This window comes from Spea bombifrons, chromosome 3 (genome assembly GCF_027358695.1).
Source record: "Spea bombifrons isolate aSpeBom1 chromosome 3, aSpeBom1.2.pri, whole genome shotgun sequence".
Taxonomy (NCBI): Eukaryota; Metazoa; Chordata; class Amphibia; order Anura; family Pelobatidae; genus Spea; species Spea bombifrons.
In genome coordinates, this window is record NC_071089.1 from 73,225,306 (window position 1) to 73,243,931 (window position 18,626).

The 18,626-nt window shown below is 41.1% G+C and overlaps 1 protein-coding gene across 1 annotated transcript in view; it reads right to left on the reverse strand.

Annotated features, from left to right (window-relative positions):
* DDX43 (DEAD-box helicase 43) overlaps nucleotides 1-17,722 on the reverse strand; it is a 36,801-nt gene extending 19,079 nt beyond the window's left edge. Inside the window, exons 1-6 of the mRNA XM_053460354.1 lie at nucleotides 17,374-17,722; nucleotides 13,161-13,216; nucleotides 12,500-12,605; nucleotides 9,103-9,243; nucleotides 4,697-4,778; nucleotides 955-1,111 (exon numbers count right to left, since the gene is read on the reverse strand). Coding sequence (XP_053316329.1) covers nucleotides 955-1,111; nucleotides 4,697-4,778; nucleotides 9,103-9,243; nucleotides 12,500-12,605; nucleotides 13,161-13,216; nucleotides 17,374-17,722 — 891 coding nt within the window. The remainder of the gene's footprint in view (nucleotides 1-954; nucleotides 1,112-4,696; nucleotides 4,779-9,102; nucleotides 9,244-12,499; nucleotides 12,606-13,160; nucleotides 13,217-17,373) is intronic.
* Between the last annotated feature and the right edge of the window lie 904 nt (nucleotides 17,723-18,626).

The window sequence follows — 18,626 nt, forward strand, 5'->3', positions numbered from 1 at the left end:
GCACTCTGCCTACAGAAATGCCTTATGCCCCCTATTTAACACCCTCCCTCACTTACCGGTGCTTCTGACTCCCGGTGTGTTGTCCGGGCAGCAGGTAGACGTCTACGCGATTCGCGTAGGAAACTTCTGCTGCAGCAGGAAGGAGGTGTGGTTAGCAGCAGGGGTTGTCTGCGTCCATCGCGCAGGCCTTCCTCGACTGTCAGAGAGAATTCCCCCGCAACGGTGCGCGGAACTTTGATCTCTGACAACCGGGGAAGGTCTGTGCGATGGACGCAGACAACCCCCGCTGCTAACCGCACCTCCTTCAGCGGAAGTGGTCTATGCGGATCGTATAGACGTCTACACGCTGCCCCTGCTACATGACCGGGGAGTCAGAAGTACCAGTAAGTTTTTTTTTTTGGGGGGGGGTTAAATGGAGGCATAAGACAGGAGGATCCAGCGCTGCGGGGGATCTGGATCTTGGTCTCATGGTCAGACCTAGTTGAGGTCTGATTATAAGACGACCCGGATTATAAAACGAGGGGTATTTTTCAGAGCATGTGCTCAGAAAAAACCTTCGTCTTATAATCGAGCAAACACGGTACTTACATGTATACTTACCCTAAAATGAATATATATATATAATTTGCGTGGTTAAATTAAATGAGTGGAAGAAATTACGACGGCAAAGATACTAAAAAACCCTTCAGTGTGCAAACACTGTGTACAATAGAAAGCAAAAAAAAAAAAAAAAAAAACAGCCTTAGTCCTTTAGGGGTAAAAAAAAGCAAAAAAAAAACCCTAAATACTTATTTGTTCTCTGTGGATATATAAAAACGTTGGTTGCCCTTGTAAAATGGAAAAATAATTAACACACACAAATGGGCAGACTTTCCAATTAAGCTGCCTTGTAACCACGTGAGTTTGGTTTTGACAATTTTGATTTTTAACAGTTTGTATCATAAACATGGATACCTGAATTGGAGTAGGTTTTTCAAATCCAGCTATCTTTAACGCAGACATCACTTCAGGGAATGGGTAAAACGCATCTTGAAAATTCTGAACAGGGTTAGGTATTGGTCGTTTGCCATCTTCTTTTAAATCATCACAAATAATATTATTGTTTTCTTTTCTGCATAACGAGCGCACAAAGACATTTTATAAATGCATATACAAAATATAACATAAGCCTCAATTCAGTATGGATATTTGTGATACTTCAATGGTTACACAGGGAAAAGAAAAAATGTCGGTGCGCTAAGCTAGTCACAGGCTCAAATAATACAAATGTATAATACAAGGCCTACCAAATAGCAAAAACAGTGTATTGGCTGTACAATGTATACAAAAAACGAAAACTGTCTGCGCTTCTTACCCTAATAAAGTTGGCAACAAATATATAAACATAATATAAATGAGAGGTTTTGGTTATATGAATTGGCCAAAGCATAATTAAGCTCACCCGCCACGTCAAGGCACACTCTCAATAGGGTGAGAACCTACTCTCACCTCCTACATAGTGGGCACACAAAGCAGTTTATACTGCTACCAAAACCTTATTAATGTGTTGGGGGAGGTGCAATTAAACCTCCTTGACGTGGCGGGTGAGCTTAATTATGCTTTGGCCAACCCATATAACCAAAACCTCTAATTTATATTATGTTTATATATTTGTTGCCAACTTTATTAGGGTAAGAAGCACAGACAGTTTTCGTTTTTTGTATACATTGTACAGCCAATACACTGTTTTTGCAGCATGCTTACACCTATTTGGTAGGCCTTGTATTATACATTTGTATTATTTGAGCCTGTGACTAGCTTAGCGCACCGACATTTTTTCTTTTCCCTGTGTGCACATATTTGAGGTTGTTGGCTCCTCATCAGTCTGGTTGCAGCTTGCTGTCCAGGGGTTAATAGGAAGGAGGTTTAATCGCACCTCCCCCAACACATTAACCCCTTAAGGACAATAGGGGTTTTTACTCGTAGTATATTGTGGGACAATGGCTATTTTAACATTTTTCGGTGTTGCTGTTTAGCTGTGATTTTCTTCTTTCTCATTTCGTGCTCCCACACATATTATATATTGTTTTTTTCAGGACAAACAGGGCTTTCTTTAGATACCATTAATTTTATCATATCATCTAATTTACTATAAAAAAAAATGATAAAATATGGGGATTTTTTGTTAAGAAATTACTTTTTCTCACTTTTTAAACAAAAAACTTTTACTCATCTGCAAAAACGAATGAAAAAACCTGCTAAATAGATTCTACTATTTGTCCTGAGTTTAGAAATACCCAATGTTTTTATGTTTTTTTGCTTTTTTCTGCACGTTATGGGGCAATAAGTACAGGTAGCGTTTTGCTATTTCAAAACCTTTTTTTCCAAATCTGGTAATTCTTCCCCCCATGTGCCATTTCGGGTATCTTTGAAGCCGGCCAATGCAATTTACCCCATCAAGTCATATATTTTTAAAAACTAGACACCCCAAGGTATTTCACATGCTGGTAATTTAACCCTTTCCATGCACTAATTTTACCACCAGCCTTTGTGAAACTTTATGGTAGTACATTTTTTTGTATTTTTTTCACACACGTTGTACTTCAGGTATAAATTTATCGCTCCTGGTATATGTCCGTGTCAAACAACACCCCAATATGTGTTCAGTAACATCTCCTGAGTGCAGTGATACCCCACATGCATGGGTTTGTTGGGTTATTTGGGAGGTAAAAGGCCGCCTTTGTGAGGTGTGTATTTTTTGGCCATTTAGACATCTGATCCTACTGCCCCCATGTCCCATATTTGGGACACCTTTGAACCCGGCCAATTCAATTTATCCCATCCACTCATGCATTTTTTAATACGAGACACCCTATGGGCATTTGTAATGCCAATATTTTAACTCTTTCCATGCTGGAATTTTTGTAAAGATAAAGAATTTTAGGACTTGCTTATTAATTTTTTTTTTTTTTTTGGTGACAGTGGGGATTTTTATATGTTACCATATTATTTTTATTTTTTTTAAACATTTTTTTAATTTTTTTTTTTTAATTTTTTTTATTAATCACTCATTAGTGAGCTGGGCTCCATTGACCTTGCATGGTTGGATGCAGTACCTGCATTCAACCTGCAGGAGGAGCTCGAGAGTTCACAAGAGGGTCTGGATAGACCCTCTATGAACTCATATTTATTGTTCATGCCATCCTGTGAATGACGGCAACGTCATTTACAGGATGGCACTTGTGGTTGCTCTTCGGAGCAATCACAAGGTGATCGGGGTAGGGGGGTAGTGTTACTGACATGCCTCGATATCGAGGCATGTCAGTAACACCATTTATGCTTAGGAAGCGATTCAGATCGCTTCCTAAGCTGTTTTAGCCGGGCGCCGCCGCGATCTTTGATGATCGGTGCGGCGGCGGCCATTTTTCTTCCGGGGAGGGCTGCCGAGGGCTGCCCTCCCCGGATCCACGGTCAGCCTCACTTGTGAGGCTTCCGTGGATGCTGCAAAGCCGCCGATCGCGGCGAAAACGCCGCGATCGCGGCGATGCAGCTATTTAATGGCAGCCCGTACATGTACGGGCATTGTCGTTAACCCGTTGCACGGCAACCCCGTACATGTACGGGGATTGTCGTTAAGGGGTTAATAAGGTTTTGGTAGCAGTATAAACTGCTTTGTGTGCCCACTATGTAGGAGGTGAGAGTAGGTTCTCACCCTATTGAGAGTGTGCCTTGACGTGGCAGGTGAGCTTAATTATGCTTTGGCCAATCCATATAACCAAAAACCTCTCATTTATATTATGTTTATATATTGGTTGCCAACTTTATTAGGGTAAGAAGCGCAGACAGTTTTCGTTTTTTGTATATTTCAATGGTTAACTACAGTTTTCTTTTTTATTGTTCTATGTTAACTGGCACTTGACCCTTGCTATTTTCTGGAATAGTTGCCAGCAGTCCATTAGTATCTCTTAAACATGCTTAAAAAGGGACAGTCTAATGTCCCTGATACCCCTGCTATGAAAGAATGCATATTAAAGTAATCTGATTTTAATTTGTTTTCTTACCAAAGCAAGAATTTTTTTTTACCTTACACAGAATTTTCAGCCATTCTTCAAAACCTTATTTCTTCCTCCAGGATCCAAACTTTCTTACCACCGATTGGCAGCTTAAGCAGCCAACCAATGGTGGGAAAGTGCTCCCATTAAAATCAAAAGGATGATTTTACACATGAGCACTGGGGACTAAACAGACTCCTGCAGTCAGGGTTTAGCACAGCCAGCGCTAGATTGGCTGGTGGGGAGAACATCATGTGTAAGGATATGCATTCAGCCAAACACAACTCCTGCAGTGGTATTTATCTGGTGAGTGGTAAAAGGAGCAAATACATTTGAGGGGATTTTGCAGAAAACACAAATTAAAAAGGGCCATGCACCTTTCAAATGCATTAAGCTTAGTGTCACTAACAGGCATAAATAGATTTTCTGGGAACTGTCAAAAAGCCAAGCTTTCATTACTCCAATAAATATAACAGCTGCTAAAGAAGTGCTGGCAAAGCTACTAGAAAATGCGGAAGATAAAAGGAATATTCAGAGCCGTTTCATCTGACTTTATTTGTGGAGGCTAATACTAATTAACAAATTAGGCTAAACTTGTTAAAATTTGTAAACATTCAGAATGCACAAGTCTAATAGGAACCTTATTTATTTTTCACCTACATTACCTCCACTTCTTCACTTCAACTTGGGCCCATGATGTGATGGTTGGGGATTCTTTGTAGAAGGCTTTTGCAATAGGTGGCATGTCTTATAAAACAGATGATAAACGGGTCAGGAAAACATATCAGAGGAAAACAAACAAAAATACCACTGCAAAATTAAACATATAAAGAAATATTTCTTTATAGGTATGAAGCAGCGCATAAAACAGAAATTATATACAAAGGTTAGCTGGATTGCATCTCAAAATCTAGTCACATTTATTGGAAGTCTTTATACACAAAATCATGCTGTTCACATTACACTGTATAAATAGGGGCTCACCTGTCACCCCTGAAGATGAGATACAGCTCCTTCTCAAAGCGGGGCTGTAACAAACCTATAAAAGCTTGCCCCTCCCAACCACGCCTGTATAATAAAGCGCCATCATAAAACCTATGTAAAAAGTATGGCTGGAACAACTAAATTGATAATCGATGATGAAAAAAATTGTCAGCGATATTCATTATCGATTAGTTGGTCTGGGTACAGCACACACTATTGTTTGAAACTTTTTAAAGTTTAAACTTATTTCAAACAGATGCTACTTTGGAGCTGAGTGGAGAAGATGTGCCAAGCTGCTATAATGTATGTATTAACTACCTCCCTCCCACCCATCTGTCTGATCCAGTCCCTCTCATCCCATCTTTAACCCTCTCCCACCCTTCAGTCTGCAAATTAAATAAACTTCCTGTCCCTCCCACCCTGCGGTCTGATCCAGTCCCAAGTCTCTCTCTAAACCCATCATTAACCCTCTCCCACCCTCCAGTCTGCATATTAAATAAACTCCCTTCCACCCTTCGGTCCGATCTGGTTCCCAGTTCCCATCATTAACTTCCCTGGCCCCCTTAGTAAATACATTTTAAATAAATGAAACAAGTTTCAAAATGAAATTTTTTTTTTCATCCAATTAATCTAAAAAATAATCAGCCGACTAATCAGTTATGTAAATTGTTAGTTCCAACCCTAGTAAAAAGCAAACTTTATTGGGTGGGTCAAACTAGAGCTGCTGGGTGATACAAAAGAAATATTACCAGGTAAGTATTTAGTGTTCACTTGTAAATAGTTGTTTTCAGCACAAATAGGACTTTTAAACCATACTCATCAATCCAAGACATTTTATATGAATAAAATCTTTATAAAAAAAAAAAAGCTTGGATATAGTTATTTTTAGTATAACTATCTTGTCTTTGTTATGTTGTATCAAAAAAAAATCTGAATTAAGTAAAAAAAAAAAAATGGTTTTACCTGTATATAAATTGGACACTGCTAAAGCCAATGGGGGAAACAAAGCCACCTAAAATATATTAAATTTCCCTGATTTGGAAAATATCTTATAATCCTTATTTTCATCAACTTTGTTGTTTGCCAAGTACAAGTTATTTTATTTTTATAGTGCCAACAATTTACGCAGTGCTTAGTACAATACACATATTAAAAGGGTATTACAAGACTAGAATTGACAGACTAAGACAAACCGTCAGTCAGTGGAAAGGACCCTGCTCGCAAGCTTACAATCTTGAGGTAACAGGGTGAGGATAAACATAAGGCACAGAGAAAGGGTGAGAGGTAGTGTGGGGTTGTATCAGTGACAGGGAAGTTGCGCAATGCCATAAAAATATATATTACTAAAAAGCCAATGCTAGGTATTTTACTTTGGGCCATTTTGGGACTTTTCAGGCAGACTCTAATCTCTAATCTCTTCCAATTATTGCTTTTTCATTCCTTGCCCACAAAATAAGTGACTGCAGAAAAAAACCCACATGTTTATTACCAGCAGTCTGAGTTAGTTTGGCTGCCCCCCAATTCAAATTATATTCTCAGGCACTGCCTGGAGCCTCTGACTTTTTGTGGAAATACTACAAGAGCCCAAAATAATGAAGGTGGATTTGCAGAGAAAGATGTACATTTCTTTCCCCACTAACCTTCAATATTCTGGGCTCTTGGGTCCCAAGGCCTTGATAGAGCATGGAGCAGGAACCTTTGATGAAACCCAGAATATACAAATAAGCGTCTTGTAACTCTAAAGTGGCAAGGAAATGTCCATAGCAAACTTTACTTCTTTCAACTATGTTAGTCTGGCACAGAGGTTGAGGAAACTCAAGTAACCAATAAGCCTGAAGGAACTTGAGGCTTTGTGAATTTAAAAAAAATAAACCAAGATTAACATCCTCTTAAGCTCTGAATCTTACCTCTAATGGCTTCCCTGGTAAGAAGCGAGGAAGAATACAAATCTTCTAGGGATATCTCAAAGCATACGTTTTCTTGAAAGAACAAACGTATACTCATCTGAATTTGAGGCTTTCCGATATGACAACCAAAATTTGTCTTCAGAAGTGATCTAAAGGGCCTTTAAGGTGTTTAGTAAACAAGTACTTTTCATGAAAGGAACCTGACAAATATGTTTCCTAGTGTCTGTCATTGAAGACTTCACCCAGAGGGCTCTATGTGCAGGTTCACTTACAAAAGCCAGAGCAGTGATGTTTGCCAAATTTCAGCTTATACCTTAACCCCTTGACTGCTAACGACGGCATGGTGTCGTCGCTAGCAGTCCCAGTCAGGTGCTAACGACGGCACCATGCCGTCGCTAGCACTACCTTACCTTGATAGAGGTCTGTGGACCCCCATCACCACTTACTCCGACGATCTGCCCCTCATATTGAAGGGCATCACTGGGACCACCCGATCCGGCCGGTGACGTCGCTCGTAATGACGCGATGACGTCACCGCGCAACTTTATTAATAACTGACAATTGTCAGTTAAAGCGGTATGGGGGCATGCTGCTTAGATGCCTGTATCTCAGGCATCTAAGCAGCTACAGACCCCCAACATATACCGTTGGAAAGGTAATCGCCTCACCTTTCCAACGGTATAATGCTTGTTAACAAATAAAAAATATGAAGTTAAAAAAATAAAAAAGTAAAAAAAAATGATTTGGGGGGTCTCTAAAGGCAGATAAATAAAGATCAAAATTCCCTAGAGACCCCCAAATTAAATTATCTAAACATAAACTAGTTTAACTTTAAAAAAAAAAAAGTTTAAGTATTCTAGCTAAATGATCACTGTGGTAGCCAATGTTACCACAGTGATCATATAGCTATGAAAAGTCACATTCCCTTTTTAAAAATGGCCGATACTAAATTTTAACCCCATGATCCCTTTGATCATGGGGTTAAATTTAGCCAATGGTAGAGGAAGACAATTTTTGAAATCCTGATGAACTGCAAATATTATTAAAATCAGCCATTTAGCCTGTGCGGTATGTGAGTAACCATCTCATCGCTGAAGCGCCTTGCATTTTTTACTGCAAAAACTTATTTTTGCTGTAAAAGTGATTTTTTTTCTCCCTTTACCATCATTTCTTTGGGATTGTAAGGGGAAAGAATGGTGTGTGCTTCTGTGAGTGAATGTATGGAAAGTATGGTGTGTGCTTCTGCGAGTGAATGGAGATATGAAAGGCGTGTGAATGATCAGTAATTAGGGTTGAAGCCTTGACGTGGCATTACTGCTCACGTAAGAAGTTAAATTATGGCACAAAAAGTACACATTTGCAAAAACTACACCCCTTGGCGCATCAAATGAGGGGCTGCATGTGTTTCTAGTACAAACCTGGAGTGCGCAAGACACAAATGAACATGTCGCTATGGTTAGAAAAAACATACTTTCTAGCCAAAGCGACATATTCCATCATTATTTGTGCACTCAACTTTTGTCCTAGAAATACATGTAACCCCTCATTTGAAGCTCCAAATATTTAGCAACACATTAGAGTTTAGAAAAATAACATTACAAACTAGTTTTTATTGAGTCGGAAGTGAAAAATTACACTTTTTTTCCATTTTTGGCTTTATTTTGCAAACCTAATGAGACATACACATATAAAAATGGTATATTTGGAATCTGCTGGGTGTGCTGAAAAAAACAATATATGGTTTGTATAGTTTATTCCCAAGAAATTTACTTCTAAACGCGTTTAAACGTGAGATGCACCAAAATGCCGAAAACCAGCTTAGCACCAGGGTGGGAAATGGCTTAGCAGCCAAGGGGTTAATTGTCAGGTCTTGAAGTACTTTTCTGCTGCTCGTATACGGGGCACTTAGCACACTAACACACGTACAATAATCCAATCATAGCAGGCACACATGCACAATCACAAAGAACTAATCGCCTCCCTCCCTGTGGTGGCAAAGGATCCAAAGTAGCAACGAGTAAGAAACCTACAAAATACCAGAGCAGACTGGAGCATCCTCCCCCACCTCCAATGCTAGGAGCCCACATGTCTGTCACAGAAACATACTTGATAAAATGATTCAACCTGAACTTATACAGCTGAGTTAGTAAAAAGTGATTTACTGAAACACAGATATTCACCTGCCCACTTTATGGCTTCATATTTCTCTTTATTTTCACGAAGAGAGGTCCAGTCGATCATAGGTTTCCCTGAAACACTTACAGAAGTGCCCATATTTGGAGGATCATTGGAGCGGTTGTTCTTATATTCAAAGTCTGTACCTATTATATATATAGTATAAACAATGAGGGGGGGGGAGATCTCAATGTCTGTATTTACATAGCAATATAAACAATTTAGGCATCAAGCATACTTTACAATAGATAGCTCAGCATGAATATCTCGTTTTCTCATGTACAGAACCCAACTAATATTCCCTGCGAAAAAAAATTCTTTAACACTAAGGTAAGAGCGGTTTATTTTTCTACCCTTTGTGACAATGGCTGTAACATTTTTACAGTGTAGCTGTATACATATATATTTATATATTTTAAGAGCTTATACGATTAATTTGATCATCTAATTTACTATATAAAAAAGACAATTTAAAAAAAAAAAACGAAAAAAGGAAAAAAAAAAAAAATCCACAAAACCTGTTAAATAGAAGCTTATATTTGTCCTGAGTTTATAAATACTCAATGTGTTTTGGTTTTTTTTTTCCAAGTGGGGCAATAAGTATTTGTTGTTTTTGTTTTTTTTTTATCTGGTCATCCTGCCCCCTATTTGGACATCTTTGAACCCAGCCAATTCAATTTACCCACATCAAAACATGTTTGAGAACTAGATACCCAAGGCCATTTTAAATGATAGTAGTTTAACAATTTTCCATGCAGTAATTCTACCAAAGCCTTTGTCAGTTTGTGGTAGTACTTTGTGTTTTTTTTTTTTTGTTTTTTTTTTTACACATACCCATTCTACTTCAGGTATGTATTTACATCGCCTGGTATGTGCCACAGCTTAACAACACCTAATATGTATTAAGATGCATCACACATAGGTTTGTCGGGTTGCTTGGGGTTAAAAGCCCACATTTGGAACACGCACATTTCAGTTTTCTGAACATCTGGTGATCTTCCTCCGTGTCCTATTTGGGACATATTTTTGATTTTTTCTTTTCTTTTACACACATTGTACTTTATATATCAATTTACAGTTCCTGATATGCGTCATTGCCAATCACAAACAACTGGATGGTTCCCCTGACTGGAGAATTATTTGTTGCATGTTACCATCATTTTTTTTTATACATCTTACTGCAGGGCTTGACAAATTTGTTGTGAATCTAGGCACCAGCTAAAAAAGTTAGGAGCCAGGATTTTTTTTTAAACTAACAGTTGGTTAGGAGTGATCTGATCATCATCAGCCCACTTACAAAACTCACAGCATTTGATCTGGAAGCACCCTGGACTTTCAGGTCAGTGCTGTTTTTTTTTTTTTTAATTATTATTTTTTAATAATGTTTAAATGTTAACCCCTGCAATGCCATGAATGTGTTAACACAATTATGGAATTGAAGGGGAGCGATCAGGCAGCAGGGGGGTGTTGTGTCAGGTCCCCACACTCATGTGAAGACCAAAGAACCCTCTTCCCCTGTCCCTGAAGCTGCCTCTGCCCAATCAACACTGAACCCCCTTGCCTGTGGCAGCTGAAAACTCTATTGCAGGTTTTCCTGCAATCGCGGTTTTAGCCTACAGGATCACTCCGTGGGAGTGATCTCAGGCTCGGGGGCGGGCTCTGAGTGGCTGTGCTGTCTGCCCAGACAGCAGCAGCGACCCCGCATCAACGTTTTTTTGTGGACGTAAGAGGCTGACAAACTCCTAGGCGCCAGGACAAAATTCTGAGTCGCCATGGCGACCTGGGATTTGTCAAGCCCTGTCTTACTGAACACATTGTGATTAGTGAGCTGGGCTCCATTGGCTTGCATAGTTGAATGCAGTACAGACCGTTGTTGATCGCCTCCTTAGCAGTCTTAAAGCAGGTGGTATAGGGCACACACCAACCCTCTGGGAAGCAGACACACAGGGCACCTGCAGCAGTTTTTGGCAACCACCAAATAACCAAGATGCATGTGCAATTAAAGCTCTGTTCAGATTGATGGAATAAAAACAGTAATGCTTAACAAAAGACTTAGCTTCATTTACAAGAAACACAGTTATACATTTTAATCAGGGCTCGACAAATCCCAAGGCGCCTAGGTTTTGTCAGCCTCTTACATCCAGAAAAAATTGTGGATGTAAGAGGCTGAGTCACCACACGGGAGCGCTGCTGCTGCTGTCTGCCCAAGAGTCTGGGCAGAAAGCACAGCCACTCAGAGCCCGCCCCCGAGCCTGAGATCACTCCCACGGAGTGATCCTGTAGGCTGAAAACGCGGTTGCTGGAAAACCAGGGAAAGTGGTTGAGTGTTGATTGGGCCTCCACACAAATGTGGGGACCTGACCCAACACCCCCCAGCTGCCTGATCGCTCCATGAGAGTGACAGTGCAGTGTTAACCCCTTCAATGCCGCGATCGCAGACCAGCAACAGCAAAAACGAGCCCCCACAAGCCCTTTGATGATTCCTGTATGCATGGAAGCCTACAGCAGTCATCAGAGACTCCCCCCTGCAATGGCTGGTCTATAGACCAGCAATTGCTTCCCAGCTGCCAGAGGCAGCTTCAGGGACAGGGGGAGAGGGTTCTTTGGTCTCCACATGAGTGTAGGGACCTGACACAACACCACCCTGCTGCCTGATCGCTCCATGAGAGCGACAGTGCAGCGTTAACCCCTTCAATGCCGCGATCGCGGCATTTAGGGGTTAATTCCCGTTTTTTCTAAGGGGCTCTGCTGCTGGTGGTCTGCCTGGAAGCCCAGGCAGACCAGCAACAGCAAAAACGAGCCAACACAAGCCCTTTGATGATTCCTGTAGGCATGGAAGCCTACAGCAGTCATCAGACTCCCCCCTGCAATGGCTGGTCTATAGACCAGCAAATTGAGTCCCAGCTGCCAGAGGCAGCTTCAGGGACAGGGAAGACGGTTCTTTGGTCTCCCCATGAGTGTGGAAACCAGCCCCAACACCCCCCTGCTGCCTGATCGCTCCCTGAGAGCGACAGTGCAGCGTTAACCCCTTCAATGCCACAATTGTGTATGACACATTCGTGGCATTGCAGGGGTTAACATTTGTCCCTTGTAGCTTGTGGGGACTAAATATCAGTCAATGCTGTGCTCCAATGGAACATCAGCATCGAAAGAGTTTAAAAAAAAAAAAAAAATATATAAAAACAATTAATAAAAAAAAAAACAGCACTGACCTGAAAGTCCAGGGTGCTTCCAGGTCAAACGCTGTGAGTTTATTAAGTGGGCTGATGATGATCAGATCACTCCTGACCAACTGTTAGTTTAAAAAAATCCTGGCTCCTAACTTTTTTTTACCTGGCGCCGAGATTCAGAAAAAAATTGTCAAGCCCTGCATTTTATGATGTTCAAATGAACTCCACTGACCTTTTTGTTGTCTTTCAATTATGCCATTTATTAAACCTTTGGCTTTATCCTGCTGTTCATTGCTTCCGAAAATCTTTACCTCTGAATCATTGTCTTCTTTGACAATCTAGGATAAGCATTGTTAGTTATTTCTACTTTTAGTCCATAAGACCCATCGGATGAACACATTTCTCTTCTTTTGGGAATATGTTAATTTACGGCTTCTATGATGGCAGCTAACTTCTTAAGGATGGGAGGGAGTAGCGAAATAACATAGGGACTACAAACTGATATGGTAGTTTTGCCATGGAACACCAGTGTTAAAAACAGACCCTAAATTTAAATCAGATATTTCCAATACAATAACAGGGACTGGGAAACCGCACAAGCTATAGTTTTTCTAAATTTTGCAAAAACAAAAGCTGCGATAGTGACAGAGCGTCCCATATCACTAAAGAGAACTTTTGAAAAGCCAACTTGATCCTTACTGCATAATTGAGGGGTTAACCTTTATAATTCATAGTTGATTAAGCGTGATGAATGTTCCTCAACTACAAGTGATTAACGATAAACACAAAGGAATTTTGGTTTTGGTTAAAGAAAAAAAAAATCCAGTTAGGAATATTTAGGATTGTTAAAATGTGCAACCAAATCAAATCTTCAACGGTAATACATCACTTACTTTTATCCTTGCTCCAGACAATTCTTCAAGCTCCTTTATTTTAGATCCTCCACGTCCTAGAAGGAGAAAGTAGATGGTTATAAGTATCTCACAGATAGCAGGGTTTGTTTTTTGTTTTTTTTTTTTAATATAAAATAGAATAAACTGAAATCAACTATACTATTGTAACCACATTTTCACTCTACCCCTTTGTGTGCCAGTAACATTTTCTCCTGCTGAGGTCAGGTTTTGAAGTATTTCTCTGTTTATATTTAGGCAACAATAGCTTACAATTTACCTAGGAAAACTGTGTACAATTAGACAAATTAGGCCACCCTTACTAAAAAATAAATATATGTGGTCATATTGTCACGTAGCTTACACATAACCCATATTGGCGATAGCGCACATCATTGCAGGCCAGGCACATACAATACAGAGTTAATGTCTCTTATTATGGTAAAAAAAAAAAAAAAAAAAAAAAAAAAAAAAAAAGCACAAACACCGGGGAATTACTTTTTCTAGCACATTATTGGGCAGCATTCACTGGTAAAGGAAGGAGGAAAATTAACCTAACCCCCCCCCCACAAAACCCCAAATACCTTGTGTTATTAAAACAGATATACCAAAAAAAAAAAGTACAAACAAAGTATGCTTGATAGGCTTCATTGCAGGAAAAAACTATTCATTAGACCTAGAAACCTCTTGCTATTTTCTGGGAACAGGCATCTGCAAAGGAGATAAGGAGTTCACTGACCCTTCTAGCGGAGGTAATGGCTATGAGAAAAGCAATCTCCATTGTGAGGAATCTGAAAGATGTTTCTTCTAGCAGCTCAAACAGAGTACCTGACAGACCTTGCAGGGCAGTATTCAGATCCTGCTGAGACCATTGGCTGGTGACATGGCCTCATTCTAGAGACTGCTTTCACAAAGCGAATGATCTACGGATGAGATGCAAGCTTCTTAAGAAATTAAGACAGAGCTGAAATATGCAACTTTAATGTAGAAGGAGAGAGGCCTTCATCAAAAACCTTTCCGCAGGAATTTTAGCAAATGAGGGAAAGATGCATCCTGTACCAATATCTCCTGGCCTGTGCACCAGGTAACAAATAACTGTCATGGTTTGAAGCAGGGTAGAGACCACACCGATAAGGATGGATAATCCCTTCTGAGCTGGAAGGTCCAATTGAGAAGCCACGCTGTTAACTGAAGGCTTTGAGGATCTGGATGAAGCCCCAGATACACAGGCTGGGGAAATGCAGGAGCCTGAACCATCCTTACCAGTTTTAAATACCAGCCTCTCCTTGGCCAATCTGGGGCAATTAGGATCACTGAACCACGCTCTCTGAATCTTCTGAGCCACTCTAGAGATCAAATGGAGTGGAGGAAAATTATATAGGAGGCCTTGAGCCCAAAATTTGTGAAAAGGCATCTATCCCTGCTGGGCTTCCTGCTGAACACAGGGAGCACCTAGGGCATAATATTGCAAACACCTCTGGGACTAGGCTCCATTCTACAAGAACAATTTGATGGGGGCGCAGAGAGTCAGCTGCTGTATTTAAGATTCCTTTTATACACCTTGCTGTCAGATTTCCCAGTGACGTTTCGGCCCACTGAAATATAGTTGTCAAGGCACTTAGATCAGGGCGCGGGGTTTTGAAGGGTTGCCATCATGAATCCAGTGTAGCAGATGCCACAAGGCCCCCGGCGGGGTCACATAATGCACACTTCAACCACTTCACCATGCACCTACAGGAAAGCATAATGTGCCGGATTTGCGATGGCAGAAGATTGGCAGTGGTGTGGCAAGTGAGAGGGGGAGCAGCATATGCAAGTGTGTATATGTATAGTGCTGGAGTCGTGTTATAAATACCGTATTTGCTTGAATATAAAGACTAGGTTTTTTTACCCCTTGTCTTATAATCGAGGTCGTTTTTTAATCAAACCTCAAATAGAGGTCAGAATCCTGTCTGGTAACTTCAGCTGCTGCCAGGACTTCCACCGGGGCTTCTATCACCAAGCACCAGCGAAAGTGAGGACAGCAGCGGAGGTTTTCTACGCGCATCTCGCATACCTTCCCTGGCTGCCAGAAAGGAGAATTCCCCGCAGCGCTGGGAATTTTCAGGGAGGCAGAGTGGCAAGCATGGGAGCAGATTTGCATAACTGGGGGGGCAGGTTGGCAAATAAAAGGAAATAAAAACAAGAATATTTTTCTCAATCATAGCTTTTATTTCATATGAAAAAAATAGTTTACATGAAGGTAGGGAGCTATAGTAATCTTTTGTTTTCTTAGACCACCACCACACAACCAGGACCTTGGTGAAAATACAGGGGGGTTAATGCTACCAAACGGTAGGACCCAGAATTGAAAGTGGTGTAGCCCCTGGGCGTTTGGAATAGCTACCCTGAGGAATTTCTCATGTTCCTCCAGATGGGGACATGTAGGTAGATTTTGGAGAGACCCAGCATAGCCTTATAAGCACCTGGGAACATCCCCAAAGTGAACTTTACAGAATATATCCTGAAGTGGATCTGACAAATATAACGGTTCAGTCTATGGTACCAAAGGACTTCAGAAATTCAAACACCTGGGAAAAGATTCCCGACCCCTAGTCATGTGGGCTATTAGTTGATACAAATATCTTCCCTAATACACTCCCGTCTTCCTATCCTATAGGATCAGAGATGTGTGCAGCATCCTCCAGCGGAAGGCCAGTACGTCTTATTGCACTAGCTAGATACACCGTTGGAATAGCCCAAGAGGCTGTGTCTTCCTCTTCATATGGAAAATGCTTTCTGGCCCTTCTGGAGGCACTAAATCTTCTATCAAAATGTTTCCACTCAGTCTATATTCCTGGTGAATGTTCCATGAACCGGGACAGTCTTTGGAGTAACCCTGAAAAGGATCCCCCAAGCCTGTCTGACATCTTTAATGCTGATTGGATGGCAGAGGCTAACTTCCCCACTTCCTGATTCTTTCTTGTCTTCTCCCTCCTCTTCAGATGAAAGGTCCTCATGGGCCCCTCTAAGAGCTGGGGGATAGAGAAAGAGGCAAATGCATTGGGGGGGTCCCTTTATGCACGTGCAAGGGTGAGAAAGCTATAAAAGTGCACCTGTCATAGAAAAATGACAAGGTGACACTTTCTATGGTGTAACTTAACCTATACAGGGTGCTAGCCAATTGAAATGCTCTCCTGTACTAAGTATTTCATGCGTAAGGAGATGCATGGGGCCAAAAATTGTTGGACCACAGAGGAAGAGGGCAGATGCATCTTAAAGGTCAGGCAAGTGTTATTTATTTTTGAACAACCCAGTACAGAACAGAGTACTTTAATATGTATTCCTTAATGGGGTTGTCAGGGATTTATGTGGTGTCCCTCTTGCAAGTGCATCTTGTCACATAACATCAGTAAAAATGCTGACACATTTTCCCATTATTTCCAAACCAAAGAGGTCTAAATCACCAAAAGGAGAGTTGTGGTTTTAACTGTCTGGCTTCACTATTCGTTATGTCCAACTAGAATGCCTGAATTAGCCCTGCATAAGTGAATAGGCGAGGAGACTTAGGAGAAATCAGATTTAACTATGTGGGGCCAGCCAAGCTTTACCTGCAGCAGAAGCTCACTGTGGAGTACATAATGTGTAGGAGCTGAAACAAAATTCTCCTGCCAAACCTTCTGTCAACTGTCAACTAGTGAATCGACATCAGAGTAAAAGTAACAAACTCAAGCACCCTCTTAAAGCGCCCACCCTCCTTATTACGTTTATCAAACCGATGTAGGTGTTCATACATGTAGATTGCGCACAGCCTATGAAGGTCATAATACACAATATTGGGCAGCGTACGTAAATATAGAAAAGATGTTTCATTCTGTAAACGTGTTTTCGTCCTCATTTAATTGCATTTCCCTTTTTAATGGTAGTATGCAGCATTACAAAGGGTCACCTACATCAGCCTATTTGTGGCGCAAATTGTCGGGCCAAGGCGCTCTGAAGCTGCAGAGCTTTAAAGTTCTCAAAAAGTACTTTAACATACATACATACTACTTTGGGGAGACTGCTGGTATTTTAAACTGTCCCTTTAAATTTCCCCTGTTTTTTTCCCAATTGAAACAATCTTTTTACCAACTGCTAAAATATGTAAACTCCATTATAATTAAACGCAATGTCTTTATACAACACGTGTAGTTCAAGGTACCCAGGCCTGTGTTAAATAAAAGAGTCAGCTCCTCACCAATCACCATTCCGATAAGTGAACTATCCAAGCGAAAACTCATGGGGCAGTTTGTCGGATCCCGGCTGTAATCACGGCTTCGGAACTCCCTAGTCCACCCACTGCTGCTGTTAGCTCGGTGTTCTCTGGGCTGCTCTACATCCCGCCAGGAGCTTTCATCAGGACGGTGCGACCAGCCACCTCTCCCTTGCCAGCCTTGGGCCCTTGATCCGCTCCCCCTGTGCGTTTCTTCAATTGTTCCCTGAGTAGAATACCGCTGCCTCCCCTGTGGCACCCACGGGGTACCGGCTTGGGTTTTTTTCGGCTGTTGTATTTCTGTAGCACTATATTCTTCCTCCCAGTCCGACATCTCTACGAGATACGCTGCGAACAGCGACTACTACCGTCGCACAACGCGGGGAATACCACGACGTCTGTGCCAAGCAGGGTCACGCTTGTGGCGTCTGTGATTGGTTGGCATTTCCCGCCTCCGCAGTTCCGTTTGAAACGAGTCTACGCTGAAGCAAAATAGATGCCCCCAGACGTTAGCGTCGACGTATTAGCTAGTGGTGGACGTGTTAATAAAATAGTAGTTAAAACATTGAAATACAGTTTGTTTTACATAAAATCGTGTCATGTTTTTGTTGTTGAATTACATTTGATTCTCAAGGGGTTTCACCAACAAAACTGAAGGTGAGACTGGTTATTTTTGTCTCTGAAAAGTGGAGGAAATCAGCTCCTTATTTCACACTTAAGAATTTTCTTCAGAAGCCTATATACAGTTCCCTCTATTGTGTTTGACCGCCTTAGAGGAGCTACAGTCTTTACTAAATTGGATTTAAGAGGGGTTTATAATCTTGTTAGGATTAAGGAGGGCCACGAGTGGAAAACGGCCTTCAACACCAGAAATGGACATTACGAATACCTTGTGATGCCCTTTGGGCTATGTAATGCCCATCAATGTTTCCAGGAACTAATTAACGATGTCCTACAAGATTATTTGCAACAGTCCGTGGTGGTCTATTTGGACGATATTCTGATTAATTCTTCTTCTCTTGAGTACTCTGATGTTGCCAAAGTCCTACAGAAGCTCAGAGAGAATGGGTTATTTTGCAAGCTGGAGAAGTGTGAGTTCCATAGGCAGCAAGTAACCTTTTTAGGATACGTTATTTCGGATAAAGAGTTTGCAATGGACCCACAAAAATTGTCTGCAGTTTTGGAATGGCCACGTCCACTGGGGCTGCGTTCCATTCAGCGATTCTTGGGCTTCGCCA